Consider the following 16,071-nt stretch of genomic DNA (forward strand, 5'->3'; position numbering starts at 1 on the left):
CACCTGTGGCCCAGGACCAAAAGAAGGGGTTCACTACTGTGGGGTGAATAAAGGCCTCCAGCTGTCGCCCAGGAACAGGATGAGGGAGGCTTTGGGGGAGCTTGCTAGAGACAACTACCTGACTCAAAGGCCTTACTAAAATAGCTCTTACTTAGCAGGCTGGAGCTGGTTCTTGATGTCTTTGAAAGCAGGGCTTACGCTGAGAATTTTGATACTTCAGTTAATCTGATCAGAATGGACTAGATTGGGAGGATACAGAAATGGCTTCACCTGGAGTAGTTTCAGATTTTATCTAGAGCTTCTGTCTGACTGGGAGGGAACTGCTGTTTCTTATAGCATTCTACATAGGATTGAGAAAACTAAAATTTTCCGTATCAAAGAATAGGGAGGTGGTGTCGGTTATGGGGGTGTCCAAACCTCCCAACTGATATCTGTTGTGACTCTTGTATGCTTCCTATTCTTTCCTTTGGGACACGGCTCTGGCAGCTGAACTGTAAAGAGAAGGTAAGAGCCGTTCGGGATGCTTAAGACACTGCTGTACTATTCTTAACAGCCTGAAAAAAAACCTTTTCAACAATTTTAAACATTTGGAAATAGGCATAAAGCGAAGAATGAGATTTTCAAATTGGTGTGGTAGAAAGAGTAGCTGGGCATTTGAGTGAAATCTGGCGCTATCACTAAGTTTTGTGCCCTGGGAATACTTACATTGATTTTGTGCCTCTGTTTTTCTACAGGCAAAATAGGAAATGAGGAAGGAGAGGTTCTCAGCTGGCTTGTCCAGCACCTCCCACCATCATCTCTTGCGGGCCTTTGGAAAGGTGTGAGGACTGGCAGGCCGAGGGTGGGGGGCGGAGGGGGAGGTAAAGGCGTCTGGATTGTTCCGAGTTGGCAACGCCAGAGAACTAGCGGGCGCAAGCCAGACACCAAAGGTCTTGCAATGCCTGAGGCAGTGCCACAAATGAAGAAAAGTCCTGCTCCCAATGCCACAGAGTCCCATTACGAAATGCTGACAGTCCCTAAGGATCCCTCCAACTCTGAGGACGTCATTAAGCCTCGGGCTACGAGGCAGCACCACAGACCAAGGCCTCTCGAGCCCCGTCCGGCACATCCCCCCCACTTCACCAATGGCTCACCAACTCATCACTCAGCTTCGACTTACAGTTCACTTCTCAGAGGCACTTGCCCTGGTGCCCATACCGAGCTTACTATCACACTGTTTCATCATTACCTGATTAATGTCTGCCTCCCTCCACCCCTCGGTAAACTCCATAACGGCAGGAGTCGCGGATATCTGTCGGGGTCACAGTGGCGCTAGCAAGCACTTTCTGAATAAACCTGAAGAGCTGACGAGCCGACAGAAGACACTCGGCAGCCAACGCGCGCCCAGTCGCGGCCGGACGCCCCGGCCCGTAAGTCCCGCCCCTTCCCTCTCCTCCCGGCGCTCCCTTCTCCTTGCCTGTGTCTGTTTCCGGTGTTTGAATAAAGCTCGATTCGGCTCGAAGAAGACCTGTTCTTCCGGGAAAATGGCGGCTCCCGCTCGTGCCTCGGAGTCCACGCCGGCAGCGGATCCGGCGCTGGCAGCGGGGGCTGCCGAGGAAGCCGAGTGCCCGCCGCCTCGCCGGCCTCAGCCCCCGCAGAATGTCCTCGCTGGCCCGCGGCTTCGAGCCCCAAGTTCCCGAGGACTTGGGGCGGCGGAGTTTGGCGGAGCTGCGGGAGATGTTGAAGCGCCAGGAGAGACTTTTGCGCAACGAGTAAGCTTGGGTCCCGCCGAGTCACCGCCAGGCTTCTTCGGTTCGGTCTCCCTGGGACGAGTTCCTTCCCCTCCCCCACATCGGGTTCCCTTCCCCGGAAGGTGACCTTGCCTCAGTCAGATCCGTTCCAGTCCCGCCGGCGAGTGGACGGCCTCCAGCCGCAGAGCGGACCGCGTCCTGGTTTGGCACGTACCGCGCGCGGGTGGGGATGGTTAGCGTGCTGAAAGGCTGCTTAAGAGTTGCAGCTGTTCCCTTAGCTCCTTGTTGGCTTTAATTACCCGGCTACTGAGACGGTTCCCTAAAGGGAGGGTCTGTATCCTAAATCCCTGTGTACCCCCGCCCCCCTTGCCGCCCATGTCGTGCCCAAAACATCTTTGTCGATTTCATGTCTAGATCCTGTTTTTACGGGACCTGTAGGAAAGGGAAAGAATGGGACATAGAGTGCTATATTAGACAAAAAGTTTGCCTCATTCGGCTGGCAGACTTAAAGACTTTATCAGGGGAACAATATAATGAAAGTGAAAGAAGCTTAATTTAGCAGCGTGGAAGGAATGCGAGAAGACAGCTGGAGGACATTTTCAGAGAAGTTCCCAGCAGGGGGGTTGTAGAAGGGTAGTTGTGGGACTGGGAAAACTACATCAGGCATGGAATAATTTGGATATGTATTTGAAGGAGATGGCTGAAGTTTCCAGCTTGCATAGAGAACCACTAATGACAGAAAAATTGGGGAATAGCTCTGAGGTTGATTTTACTTAGGGAGGGGGTGCTAAGTTGAGGGAAGAGTTAATTATATGTACTTAAAAGTTGGACAAGGTCATGAGGATCCGGAGAGAGAAGGCTGAGAACATACAGGAATCTCAACTGGAGAGGGATGTTAATGTTGAAACTGTGGGAAGGAATGTAAGTGCGAAAGAAAGAATAGAGAGCCAGAGGTGTAATCTTCACTCCATTTCTTATATGGATAAAGAACAGAGAATCCGAAAGGAACTTAAGTCATTCAGCAAAAGGGACAAATGACCATTTGGGAGCTTTCTAGTAGGGACAAGTACTTTGACTTTGTGAGAATGGGTTTTTAATCTATAGCAGCAAATTAACTTTTTGGTCTGAGGACCCCTTTATACGGTTAAGACTTCTGAGCATCCCAAGGAGCTCTTGTTTTATGTATGTTAAATCTACTGATGTTTATTGGTGTGTTAGGAATTACAGGTGAGAGGGGCACCTGGGTGGCACAGTAGATTAAGAGTTCCACTCTTGGTTTCCACTAAGGTCATGATCTCAGGGTCATGAGGTGGAGCCCCCAAGTTGGGCTCCACGCTCAGCAGGGAGTCTGCTTGGGAATCTCTCTCCCTCTGCCTCTCCTACTTATGCTCTCCATCTCTCTCTCTCTCTCAAAATAAATAAATCTTAAAAAAAAGAAAAGGAATTACAGGTGAGAGATCTTTAAAACACAAGAATACACATGATTAGCCATCAGAGCAATGATATATCATGTGGCCTCTGGAAGACTCTGCTGTACCCATATAAGAAAATGAGCGTGGAAATGGCAAATAATGGCTTAGTATTATTATGAAAATAATTTTGACCTTGCAGACCCATCTACTTCCCCTCCCCAGGAAGGTCTTGGACATCCCACTTTAAAAACTGCAAATTTGGGGGCGCCTGGGTGGCTCAGTCGTTGGGTGTCTGCCTTTGGCTCGGGTCATGATCCCAGGGTCCTGCTCGGCAGGAAGCCTGCTTCTCACTCTCCCACCTGCTTGTGTTCCTGCTCTCGCTATCTCTCTGTCAAATAAATAAATAAAATTAAAAAATAAAAACTGCAAGTTTTGGAGTATATTATAGAGTATTATATGCTTAAGATACTTTTGCTGAAATTCTAATTAGACAAATGAGGGGTATTCCTTATTCCTGCATCCCCTTGTTTTTTTAGGGTATTTAGATAATGACTTACTTCATTCCTGTTTTGAGGCAGTTGGAAATCAGATTTTTGACTTAGAGATAGATATTTCTCCCTTTGAGGATAATGCTTTGTCTTTATATCTCAAGTCTTAAAAACATGGCTCTAACAGATACATGTTTTTTTTCCCCCATTTAACAGAAAATTCATTTGCAAATTGCCCGACAAAGGTAAAAAGATCTCAGACTCTATTGCCAAACTGAAAGCTGCCATTGCAGAATGTGAAGAAGTTAGAGGAAAAAGAGGACTGTTTCATCCTGTTAGTTTAGACTGTAAGCTAAGGCAAAGAGCAGTTGCAGTTGTTGATGTGGACACAGGAAAGGCCCAGAATTCTGACCAGATACTTGATACTTCATCACTAGTTTGTGGCTCTTCCTCTGTAAGTAGCATCAAGTCATCTAAAACCACCTCACAACAGCGGGGACTTGTACAGCCTCCTCCGGAAGGCGATGAAGAGGCTCCAGAGGTTGAGTACACCGTAAGCATATGCCCAGCTTCCAGCAGCAGGGCCAGTGCGCCTTCCTCCTCCGAAGCTAGTGAGCGTCTCCCTCAGCATCAGGTTTCAAGGCAAGCAGAAGATAATTCGAGCGGCTCTGACAACCTGTTTATTGATAGGTTACAAGGGATCACAATTGTGGACTCAGGTGAAGAGCACTCAGAAGAGGACTGGAGTGCTGAGAACGTGGCAAGGCTTGGTAGTGGGGCCCAGAAGAAGCCTCATTTCATGGAAGTGCTAGCAATTCGAGCCAAAAACCCGGTGCCCCCACCACATAAATTTAAAACAAATGTGTAAGTATTATCAGAAACAGGCCTGTCACAGGAACATACCACCTGTTAAACTCAAAAAATTGGAAGGATGCTTTCAGATCAGTGGACGTTGTGTGGGACCTACTTGTAGTTAGCAAAGAGCATATTGTGGAAACAGCCTGGCTGGAATGGAGGATTCATGTTGACAAGTACTTTAGTTTTTAGCCAAATAATTGAACAGGTTTCAAATAGGTGGAGTATTAAATTTCAGGGTGCTTAGCCAACATTTGACATTAAACCCAGAGTTAGAGAATTTATTATGACTGTTTTCCACAACAATTTTTTGGTATGCAGTTCCCCCTTTGATTAGACTATAAGCTAAAGGAAAAGCAGCTTTAGAAGCTGATGGACTTGTCAGCGAAGAATATTTGTGTGCTCACTATAGGTAAGCAGCTGGTGCTGGGGTGACACAGAAGTAAAGATCCTGCTCCTCAAAGAGTTCAGGATCTAGATGAAAACCCAAGGCCTACACACTTGGAAGAACCTTGAACTGTATCATAACAACTTGAGGGGGAAGGGAGCTGAGAAGGGGTTAAACTGAAAAACAGATTGAGGCAGGAGGGGTAAACTAACCTTGCTTCTGAGTTCCTTGTCATAGTTTTGTTTCTGAGATCTCCAAAAAAAGAAAAGCTCTTTGAAGAGAAAAGAATTTCCTTTACTTGTACACAGATGTAATGTTCACAGCAGGGAGTAGCCAGCGTATTTAGCCTACCTGTCTGTATTTACCAGGAGGTGACATCATATACAGAGTTGAGTCACTACTGCCTTTCTTTGAAAAGCCGAGAACCTCTAGTTAGAAATGCCTAAAACTTTCAGAGAATTATTATAAAGTTTAAAGTTTAAAACTTTAAGGTTTAACCCTGCCATTTTTTTTTAAATTGAAAATATTTTATTTCTTCTCTATAGAAAAACCAGGATTATATTACACTAATTTTTAGGTAGGAATAAAAAGTAATCTTTGTACTCTTGATGTTCAAAGTTAGTAATCTCCCCATCTTGTGTGCAGTGAGGTGTATTTCCTCGCCTCCAGGAAGACAAAACCAGAAGCGTCATCTAGTCGATCAGAGGATACACTGATCCTGGTTCTTTACTGTGGTCATTTAGCTGGAAGTGGCAGTGGGGAGAGCCAGATCCTCCTGTGCAATTAGAGCAGATCGGGAAAGGCTGGGCCTGGACGAGTGTGGCCTGAGGGATTCTGTGCGTGAGCAGCCTTTGACTCCTTTTCTGCTCTTCCTTTAGCCTCCTCCATGCCCTTGTGGCTCCGTGTACCTGGGTGCTAGTGGCCGCCCCTCACCTCCCTCTAGCTTAGGTCTTTCCAGAGCTTCGGATTTGCATGGCCAGTTACCTATGAAACCTGGCCGTGTGGGTGTTCTGTGGCACCTCAGATTTATCATGTACAGCATAGAACTCTTTATTTCTTCCCATGCTGACTTCCTCCCATATTCCCTAAATTCATAGTGCCACCACTTTTTTTTCTCCAAGGTGTCTTGTGCTTCATCTCCATATCTGCTGGCTATAAAGACCAACATAATACATTTTGTTGACTTTCATCTCTAATTCTTGTTTTCATCCTCCTGTCAGAGTGAAGGCTCTCATCCTTCTCTTGGGCTATAACTGGCCTGTTCTGGACTCTAGTCTTAACTCCTCTAGCCCATCTTCTCCACTGCTGCTAGAGTGAAATTCGTACGATGCAAATTTGAACCCATTACATAGAACTCTTCGCTGAGGACTGGGCCCGGTCTACTTGCCAGCCTTATCTCGCGGCCTTTCCTCTACACCCCACCCCCTGAACTTCCTTTGTGCTGTACCATGTTGCCCCTCACTCCCAGCTGGGATGCTCTCCTCCCCTCATTTACATGGTGAGCATTTATTATTCTAAGACTCCTCAAAATGCACTCTTAAAGCTTTTCTGACAACCTCCCTGTCTCCCATTAGAACCAGTGGTTTCCTTCCTTATGTTCCATCGTACCAGTATGTATAGTACGTATACCACCTCTAGGTAGTGTTACACGGGTGGTATTATGTTGCACGGAAGCTGTTCACAAGTTTATTTCCCTTTACTGGACAGCAGGCCCCTTCGTGCATGTTCTTTGAATGAAAAGATGGAAAGATGGCTTCAGTTCAAGTGTAAGGTTGGAAGAACGAAGGATAATGCAAAGAGCCTATCAGTCTACCTATTTGTTAAAACAGTGGATTGTCCTATTACTCTCCACAAAGGTGCCGGTTTAGATACTCCCCATTTCTGAAGTAAAAATGTTTAAAAACAGGAAAGATTTTTATCTATGAATATAAATATTGGTAAACTCCTTACTATTATCTTTGTAGAAGAATTAACTGCTAAGGTTAAAGGCCGCTTCTGTGTGGGAATGTTGTAAATGTGTCTATAAAAAGAAACGGTCTGATGATACAACAGATTTTTCCCTCCTTCAGATTACCTTCACAGCAAAATGATTCATCTGGTCATTGGCAGAGAGGAGGGTCTCCCGTCTCCTCGGAAGAAAGGCGGCTCAGGGATAAGAAGCATCTTGATGACATTACAGCAGCCCGGCTTCTGCCACTTCACCATATGCCCACACAGCTGCTCTCCATAGAAGAATCTTTGGCACTTCAGAAACAGCAGAAACAGAGTTATGAGGTATTTAGAGTTTTAAATGTTTCTTGTCTCTGTGAGATGCTGCTAAGTCAGAATTTACTCCAGGAAGTTCAAAGAGGACGGGACTTAATAGAAGGGTGCTCGAGAAATGGTCAGCTCATGCCATTCGCTCTCAGATGTGAGCCTCTAGTTTTCTGAGAGTCTTGAAGTTGCTGGATCTGCAGGACACAGCTGGCGATGATCATAGCTGCGTGCAACAGCAGAGCGGTTTTTGCCAGGAAATGTGGGGAGGCCACTGCAGAATTCCCCAATCTCTTAAAGCCCATGCTGTCAGGCTAGTAGAAGCCTTGCTTCTCTCTCTTCCACCTTGTAAGCCCCATGCAAGACGTTCTCAGTGGTAGACTCTAACCAAGAATCAGGGAAATGTTTCCAGGTTTCTGTCTCCTGCTGGACAGGGAAGAGCGTAACATTGGAGGAGTAGTGTGGTGTTAACCAACAGACATTTGGACACTAAGCTTAAAAGCACGATATGCAGGCCCTTGTGAAGACAGAAGAATCGCCTGCTTTTAGTGACTTAATTTTGTATAGCACTTACTTCAAAGATCTGGGAGTTCTGCATAGAACCTTAAGCGTGTATATGGACAGTTTGTGTACAGAATAATGAGATGGGAGAAAATAGGTGTGAAGACTGGAGGGAGAAAAGAAAGCATCCAATATACTTAGATAGTAGTAGTTTGAACCTCCCCGAAAATAGCAGCTTAACTTCCTAGTATTGCTTAGCTAGATTTTAATCAGGTGCTAGACACCAGTCAAGACAGAACTAGGCTGTTATTCAGCCTTGGCACGTGGATTGGCATTTTCAAGGCACTTCTTTTTAAAAGCCATTTTTCTTCCTCATTGTCTAGTTACGACTACACCCTTGGTTTTTAAATTGTTACATGATCTTAAGTGCCTGTCATAAGATATCTCTAGGTTGAATTCAACTCCTTCAAAACCAGGTTCCTTGGCAGAGTGGTATTAGCTCCCACTTCATTCCTACCTACCCAGAATAATCATGGCCGGAGGGGAAGGACACAAAGAGGTTCAAGTTGTAGGGGCAACAGCATGAGAAAAGCGAAGAGCCAGATTAAAAATGGGCATTGCCACCTGCCATCAGTCAGTGGTCCTGTCCTTGGGTGTCTATGAGCATATTGCCAGTGTCTAAAATTTACTTGGACTTTCTGTCATGTAGTAATTTTCATGGGAACTTAATTTGGAGACGGGTAGTTGGCTTTTTAAAAGTATTGGTTTCTTGATTTCATTGTGACGTTGAAATATAACTCTCAAGCCTAAAAGCCGTGATTTCATCTAGGAACGAAGATTTTTTTTAGAGAATCAACACAGCATTAATGATTTTTGACATTTGATAGTTGAAACTGCTCTGTGAGTGTGTATGTACACATGCATGTGTCCCCATACTTAAAAATCCGTCCACATTTATAACTGTCATAGCGCTCAGCGGGTTCCTCTGTTTCCCAAGGAGAGGTGGCGTGTTTCAGTGCACTGTTGTCTGTGAATGGAAGTCTGACCATGACGGTGGCAGGCTAGTAGCCCTCACCAGCAATGTCCCCCCCCGCCCCCAATCTGTGGTAGGCACAGCCTCAGACTTGCACACTGCTAGAGAGAACACTGAGGGGAGTGGTGTGCCCCTTTATTTCCACTTCTCTTTAAATGACTTCTTATTGAAAAAATGGTAGGGAAAAGAATGTGAATATGTAACGTTTTGCTTTGATTTTTGTTTTAAAGGAGATGCAAGCCAAACTCGCAGCACAAAAATTAGCTGAAAGACTGAACATAAAGATGCAGAGCTATAATCCAGAAGGGGAGACTTCAAGGAAGTACCGAGAAGTGAGGGATGAAGATGACGATCAGTCCTCTGGAGATGAATTCTGAAGATGGGCAATGGAATCATTGCCTAAATCTCTGCCTGTTGAGTTGTCATGATCTTACATCAGACTTTCAAACAAGTATCAAGATCGGTGTCAGACATTGTCGAGGGAAGGAATTTTTTTTAAGTTACACAAAGGTAGCTATAAAAATAGCCCAGTTTGTCTTTCAGAAGATGACTTTCATGTACTTAAAAAGTTTAATATTTGAATATTGTGTTTTAACCATATTGTATTAAAGTTTTGCAGTATGTTGTGTGTTGGTCTGATATTTTAGTACATAGTAAGCACAGTATTTTTTTCCTCTAAGCCAAATGAAGCAGGTAACTGCTCTTTTCATGATTCTTACCTCTTTGGAATAGCATTTATTACATTTATTACATGTCTTTCAGTGAAATATTTGGTTGCCCCAGGCATCACCTAAAATGAATTAGGAAGATAAAGTTCCTTCCTTTTTTGAGTGATGGAGGGAGCAGTCTAGAGAATTTTATGCATGTTTGCATGGGGTTAATGAGGTGTATTGGATGTGAAATACCTAGGAAGACACTTAATAGAGAATTCTGAAATGTTTGTTTCCTTCTTCTGTCTTCCCTTAGGAAGAATGTTATCTTCTGATTAGGAATAGGAGTACTTTTAGTTGGTGCTAGAGGGTGGATGGTCTTTCTGGATGATCACATTTGCCTGGAGTGACACGAGGTATAGGAAAAGTCTAGGGTGACTGTAGATGAAGGGAGGAGCTGTTCTTAGGCTTGACCTGACTTGAGTTCATTGCTCTAAGAGGTGACAGGTTCAGTTTGGTAAGAGAACCAATTTTTTTTTTTTTAAGCTACAGTTGAATTGTCAATGCATTGCCTTTTTTCCCCCCCAAGAGGCATATATAGGCTACAGAAATCTCAGTCTCATATGTATACACGTTTATGTAATTTTAAAGGATTACTTGGTTGTTATCAGAGATTCTTTGTTTAACATATTGGAGATTTTAAACAGTGTTGAAAGGAAGAATAAAATATTAATTAGAGCAACTTCATAATGTTAATGGTGATGTTTTACAGGTGTTTAAGTTTAACTTGCTTTAAAAGAGACTTTCATATATGACATTTTCCTGCAAACAGACTTAGGAGTGCTAGGAAGGGCTCGGTTCTCTAGCATGGACTTCCAGGTACAGCTACTGCTTTCTATCCCCCTCCCATCCCCTCCCCCCAGCACCCCTCCCCCCAGAAATGTAAAAATATACTGAGCTAACAAATTTATGATTTCTGCTTTTAAAAACTAGTAGTAAATGGATTTCACAACATAAAATTATTCTTTAGAGAATAGAAGGATACACATCTGGAAAGCCAAGTAATGTGGAAGTGCTCCCATGCATGGACACACAGTCCCCTGTAGTCGGATCACCCAGAGAGTGCCTCTGTTAAGGTTTGGGTATATGCACTTTACATACTCTTCTATACGTTTCTATTTTCAATAATGCAATCATACTGTACATTGTTTCACAGTCTGCTCTATGTATGGTAAACATTTTCCATAATAGATATTTTGCCTTTGAGATAGCTACAGAATATTCAATTTTATGGGTGTGCCATAACTTTTAAAATCAACTTATTATTTAACAATTTGATCGTTACAATGTAAACTGTAAACAACGATGTGATTAACATCTTAAAAGATAATCACGTTGTACAAAAATGATTTCTTTCCAGAAGATACCTTTATAGAAGTGAAATTGCTAGTTGGGAGTATAGGTAAGTTTTTGAGATTTTTGATCTACATCACTCACCACAAAGATTGTGTCCCTTTATATTCCTCCGAGCATATCAAACTCCCAGAACTGAAAATTGCTATTTAAAGTGTTTGCAAACTGAATAATTACAGGAAAGGATGGTTTTTAAAATTTATGTTTCTTTGATTGCTTAATGAAGAGTATTTTTTCATGTTTATTGACCATTTATGTTCATTCTTCCGAGCATTGCTTATTCATATCTTCACTGAATTTTCTTGGAGAATGTGCTGTTTTTATTGGTCTATAAATTCTTAATAATTAAAATGTCCAGCTTTTGTCCTATGTTCTTGTTTTAGTGTGTTATTTTCTTTTTAATACAGTTCGTGGTGTTTCAGTGTAGAAGTTTTCTTTAGGAGTCTACCTTTCCGGTTATGCCCGAGCATGCCTTTCCTCGCCCCAGGATGGATATGTATTCATCCTTCTTTTCTTCTGGGACTTTTTAAAAATTTCGCTTTTATACTTAATTCAAAAGGAAATTTTTAATCTATCTCAAGTTTATTTGGGGATGCTGCAAAAGGTAAGATTAAATTTTTGCAGGTAGCTGACCAATTGGGTCAATATTATAAACCACCATTTCCCCACTGATTTGTAATGCTGTCATTAATAGAATATTAAATTCCCACATATCTTGTGCTGTGGGCCTATTTCTGGGCCTTGTAGTTTTTCCTGCACTATTTTAATAATTATGGATTTAATCAGCATTAATATTTAGTATACAATTTCTCCCTCATTCTTTTAAATTCTGTCAAATATAACCTCCAGAGAAGTACACAAAACAGGTGTGCAGTCTAATAGGTAAAGCAAACAGCAATGTAATCACAAACCAGATGCAGAAAAGCTACACCCAGTACTCTGGAATCTCCCCATGGCCCCTGTGGATACTCTTATTTACCTACTATCTGAGCTAACTACTATCCTGACTTAGAGTAATACTTCCCCCCCCCCCTTAAAAAAAAATGGTCTTACCAGTTATGCAATAATACGGCTAGTTTGTTTTGCCTACTTTTGCCTTATAAAAATGGAACCCTACTGTATATGCGTTTGGTGTCTTTGACTCAACATTGCTTATAAAATTCATGTCGCGTGGGTATTTTTTGTTCATCTCGTTGCTGTGTAATGTACGACTCCATCAATCCCACTTTAGTGTGGCAAGCACTTCTGTGATATTTTCAGGTTTCGGCAATTATAAGCAATGCTGCAGTGAGCATCTTTGTGCACATAAACATTTCTGTTGGGTATTTACCTAGGAGTTCAATTGGTGGGTTATAAGGTATGCATATCTTTAACATTTAATATTCCCACCATCCCGTCTCCAGCATGTATGAGAGTTCTAGTTCACTAACACTTGATATTACCAGACATTAACATTAGCCAGTGTGATGTTTTGATAGTAGGCCTTCATTTTAGTTTTATTTTGCATTTCCCTAATTAGGAATGGCTTTGAGCATCTTCATTTACTGGTCATTGGATTTCTTCTTTTGAAAAGTGTCCATTCAAAACTTTTGTTCATCTCTCTATTGTGTTTGTGTCAGCTGTCCTTTTCCTCACTGATCTGTAGGATGTATTCTTGATACTGATTATTGAGCTATATTTGTCGTAAATAACCTCTTCCTCTCTGGATTACTTTTCATTCCTTCATGGTGTTTTTGTTGGACAGAAATTCTTAAAGGCAAACTTACCAATCTTTATGTTTAGTGTCTTTTTTTGAAAGAATCTCCCTATCCTGAAGTCATGAAAATATCTTTTTTAAAGATTTTATTTATTTATTTGACAGACAAAGAGAAGGAACACAAGCAGGGAGAGCGGGAGAGGGAGAAGCAGGCTTCCCTCTGAGCAGGGAGCCCAATGTGGGACTCGATCCCAGGACCCTGGAATCATGACCTGAGCCGAAGGCAGATGCTTAACGACCGAGCCACCCAGGCGCCCCGAAAATATTATCTTTTAAAATTGTTTTATTTAAAAAGGGCTCTATAGTTTTGCCTTTCCACTGTGTCGTTGATGCTACCCAGAAATTATCTGTGACCGTGTGAGGAAGGATCCTTCTGTGTAGCCAGCCTGTTGTCCCACACTCCGTAGTGTATTTCTGGGACACATCAAGCATCTGTGTATGTCTGTGTTACTTTGCTGAGTCCTCTCTTTGGTTCTGTTCATCTATTTGTGTTACTATTACTCCGTATTATTTATGGTAGCTTTATAAGGCTGGAGTAAAGCCTGCCATCCTATTCTTTTAAGAGTGGTTTGAATATTTTTGACACTTTGCATTTTCCAATAAATTTTAGAATCGGCTTGCTTTGTTTCACAAGAAACAAACCAAAACCCTTCGTAGTGCAAATATCCGTTCATTTAAAAAAGTGTTTGATATTCCATCGTTAATCAATTAACTTTTTATTCCTAACAAAATGTACTTTGAAACTTAGGAGATAGATAGGAGATTTGGAACCTTGCCATTTATCAAGGATAATTACTATTTCAACTAGGATGACTATTTGTGGACTATCTGGTTAAATAGAAAATTGAGAACACTGTTTTATTGTGAATAAAGTATTACGTAGTTTTGATTGAGAAGAGTTAGCAAATAAGGGGTTTTGTTTTTGTAGTGTGACATGATTAGATTTTTATTTTTCAGAAGTACCACTTTTTCCCATTTACAAAAGAGGAAACTGAGGCACAAGGACTTGAAATAACTTGTCCAAGGTCAATGACTAGTAAGTGTTGGGGATAAGGTTTGAACCCAAGCTATATATGCTCTTAGCTCATAATCCATGTTGCCTCTCCAAGACAAATCAAAAGGGTACAGACATAGCAGACATGTTTTCTTTTTTTTTTTTTTAAGATTTTATTTATTTATTAGAGACACAGCGAGAGAGGAACACAGGCAGGGGGAGTGGGAGAGGGAGAAGCAGGCTTCCCGCCGAGGAGGGAGCCCGATGCGGGGCTCGATCCCAGGACCCTGGGATCATGACCTGAGCCGAAGACAGACGCTTAATGACTGAGCCACCCAGGCGCCCCAGCAGACATGTTTTCATCTGAATTGCAGGTGAACAGAAGTTAACTATTTAAAATAAATTTTTAAGGAAGGAAGACTTCATGTTAAAATTAGGTTTAAAGTAGGAAAATAGAGTGAATCTGTGGTCATGAACTCTTACCGTCAATTTTCAAGTGATGATGTTAAGGGAAGTGCTGAAGTTTGGGGCTTAACCTGAAAGGTGGGAGATGTTGGAGGGTTAGTCTCATTCTATACAGTCACCTCTAAGATAATTTCACAGCACCTGTGTCCAGTCCACATCACATTCTCTGGGGACCCAGGAGGTGTGTGAGTCAAGGTGGAAGGCAGATAGCTTATGGGATTCTCTCTCCTGTAACTGGGATGTTGCAGTGATTTGCACAAGGTCACTCAGAGGCAGCCGAGAAAAGAACCCAGCCCTCAAGACTTCTGGGCACCAGACTGCATGACCTTGTGCACAAACCCACAAATCAAAGTTGCATGTGGGCTTTAGAAAGTGCTAATGCTAGGTGAGAGCTCAGATTACTCTGAGGGTATTTGTCATGTCTCTATGACTTATGCCACAGAAGGGCTTTTGTTCTGGTAATTTTTGTGTTTGGAATGTTTTGTTTTTAATCATCTTAGAACTGTATGACCCCTTTGGTCACTGCTGGGATCTTCACTCTTCCCACCTCACTCGACACTTGGCTGCGTAAAACTTTCTAGGAGAAGAGATTCGAGGCAAAGTGACCTCAGGTATCCTAGGCTTTATTCAGACGAGCGGATAAAATCTGGTAGTTCGCCCTTTGCAGGCTTCAGGACAGTTTGTAATGCTAAAAAGAAAATAAAGTTGTCAGGAAAAAAAGGTTCTGTCTTTTGCCTCTGCTAAATACATAAAAGGATTATATATCCTGCTTTAATGGAGAGCATATAGTCATCTACAAAATATGGCAAATTGCATTATTGACTAGCTCCTTGACAGGGAGGAGAAACTGAAAGCTATTATTTTAATTTCTGGCTAAAGTGAGGGAGCTTTGATACTGGGTGGATGAGACAAACCTAGCACCGGGTAATACTGAACCAGAGCCAGACCACAAATCAGAAGCGATTCTGAAAGCGCAGCATAAAAGCCTGAACAATTAAATATGATCTATTACTTCCCAAATGATTTTAGAAAACTTGGAATAAAAAAAAAAAGGCGAAAAAGAGGGTAAGCCACTGGAATAGCATTAGATTATTAGATTTAGGATTTAAATGCCACTATTTCCTCTGAATCCGATGGGAAGTTATGCGCTCTCCTGACTATTAAGTCTGTAAGATGAGGTCAGCGACCCCTTATCTAACGTATGGGGTATGTTTTGAGAGAACAGAAATTTCAAAGTGTGGTCTTTAGAGAACACTTTGGGGCCTAAAAGAGATTCTATATGAAAACCTTATTGTAACGATGGTAACAATTATGATCGAAGTAGTTTGGGGAGGTACCTTTTGGCATATGAAGTAAAATGTTTTAAAATCACCACCATATGAAACTTTTAATTTAGTGTTAAAATTAACTTGAGAACAATAGAGACTCCCTAAAAAGGCTATTTTGACAAGGGGAAATTAGGACACTGAGCTAAGGAAAGCCCGAGCTTCGGATGGAAAATTTTCTCATTATTAAGGCAAAAGAATGAGAGTTGTAAATCAAGCCCTTATTCAGAGCACACAGAAACGCTTCTCAGAAGACGGAGACCCAGATTGGTGCTTATAAATTCTGTCCGAAAATATTGCTAGTAAATACATCACTGCTCCTAACCAGTACCACATATATTTGTATTAAATAGCTCTTCTAGGGACTGTGTGGTAAAAACGAAGGCATATCTTCTATTGATTAGATTTTTAATAGGAAGGATTTTTTCTCCCCTTCAGCTATATTTAATAGGGTCAAAATGCAACACATGAGGAAACTCACTGACAATAGAAGGCTAATCTTATCTCAACTTAGGATCTTAGTTCTTAGGGAAGGAAGCAAGCTTAAATATAATTTGTTCCACATCCTATACATAGGGAAACTGAGGCACAGAGAGGCACAGAGATGTGCCTATGGTGTGCAGCTGGTTCTAATAGAGCTGAGTCTTTCTGCCCTAGCCCCGTGTTCTTTGCTTAATGTGGAGTCTTCTTGTAATTAATTCCTTAACACATTTTTGCTAAGTGACAAAAAAAGCACAGTGCCAGGAATGTATTTTCTACTTCTGAAACTACAGAAATGTTACGTAGTCTTAGGTAGCCTTACCTATTG

General features: G+C 42.1%; 1 protein-coding gene across 2 annotated transcripts; it reads left to right on the forward strand.

The window, feature by feature from the left end:
• Positions 1-1,496: 1,496 nt before the first annotated feature.
• On the forward strand, positions 1,497-11,088 carry POLR2M (RNA polymerase II subunit M). 2 transcript variants are annotated; one of them, XM_034994177.1, is made up of 4 exons: positions 1,497-1,751; positions 4,321-4,494; positions 6,943-7,147; positions 8,891-11,088. In XM_034994177.1, the coding sequence occupies exons 1-4, from the start codon at positions 1,639-1,641 to the stop codon at positions 9,035-9,037; spliced, it is 639 nt and encodes a 212-aa protein (XP_034850068.1). In that variant the 5' UTR covers positions 1,497-1,638; the 3' UTR covers positions 9,038-11,088. The 2 variants fall into 2 exon arrangements, with proteins under 2 accessions (XP_034850068.1, XP_034850067.1); XM_034994176.1 differs by having other exon boundaries at positions 1,498-1,751; positions 3,847-4,494.
• Positions 11,089-16,071: the final 4,983 nt, after the last annotated feature.

Source organism: Mirounga leonina, unplaced genomic scaffold (genome assembly GCF_011800145.1).
Source record: "Mirounga leonina isolate KUSES-001 unplaced genomic scaffold, KU_Mleo_1.0 Mir_91, whole genome shotgun sequence".
Lineage (NCBI taxonomy): Eukaryota > Metazoa > Chordata > Mammalia > Carnivora > Phocidae > Mirounga > Mirounga leonina.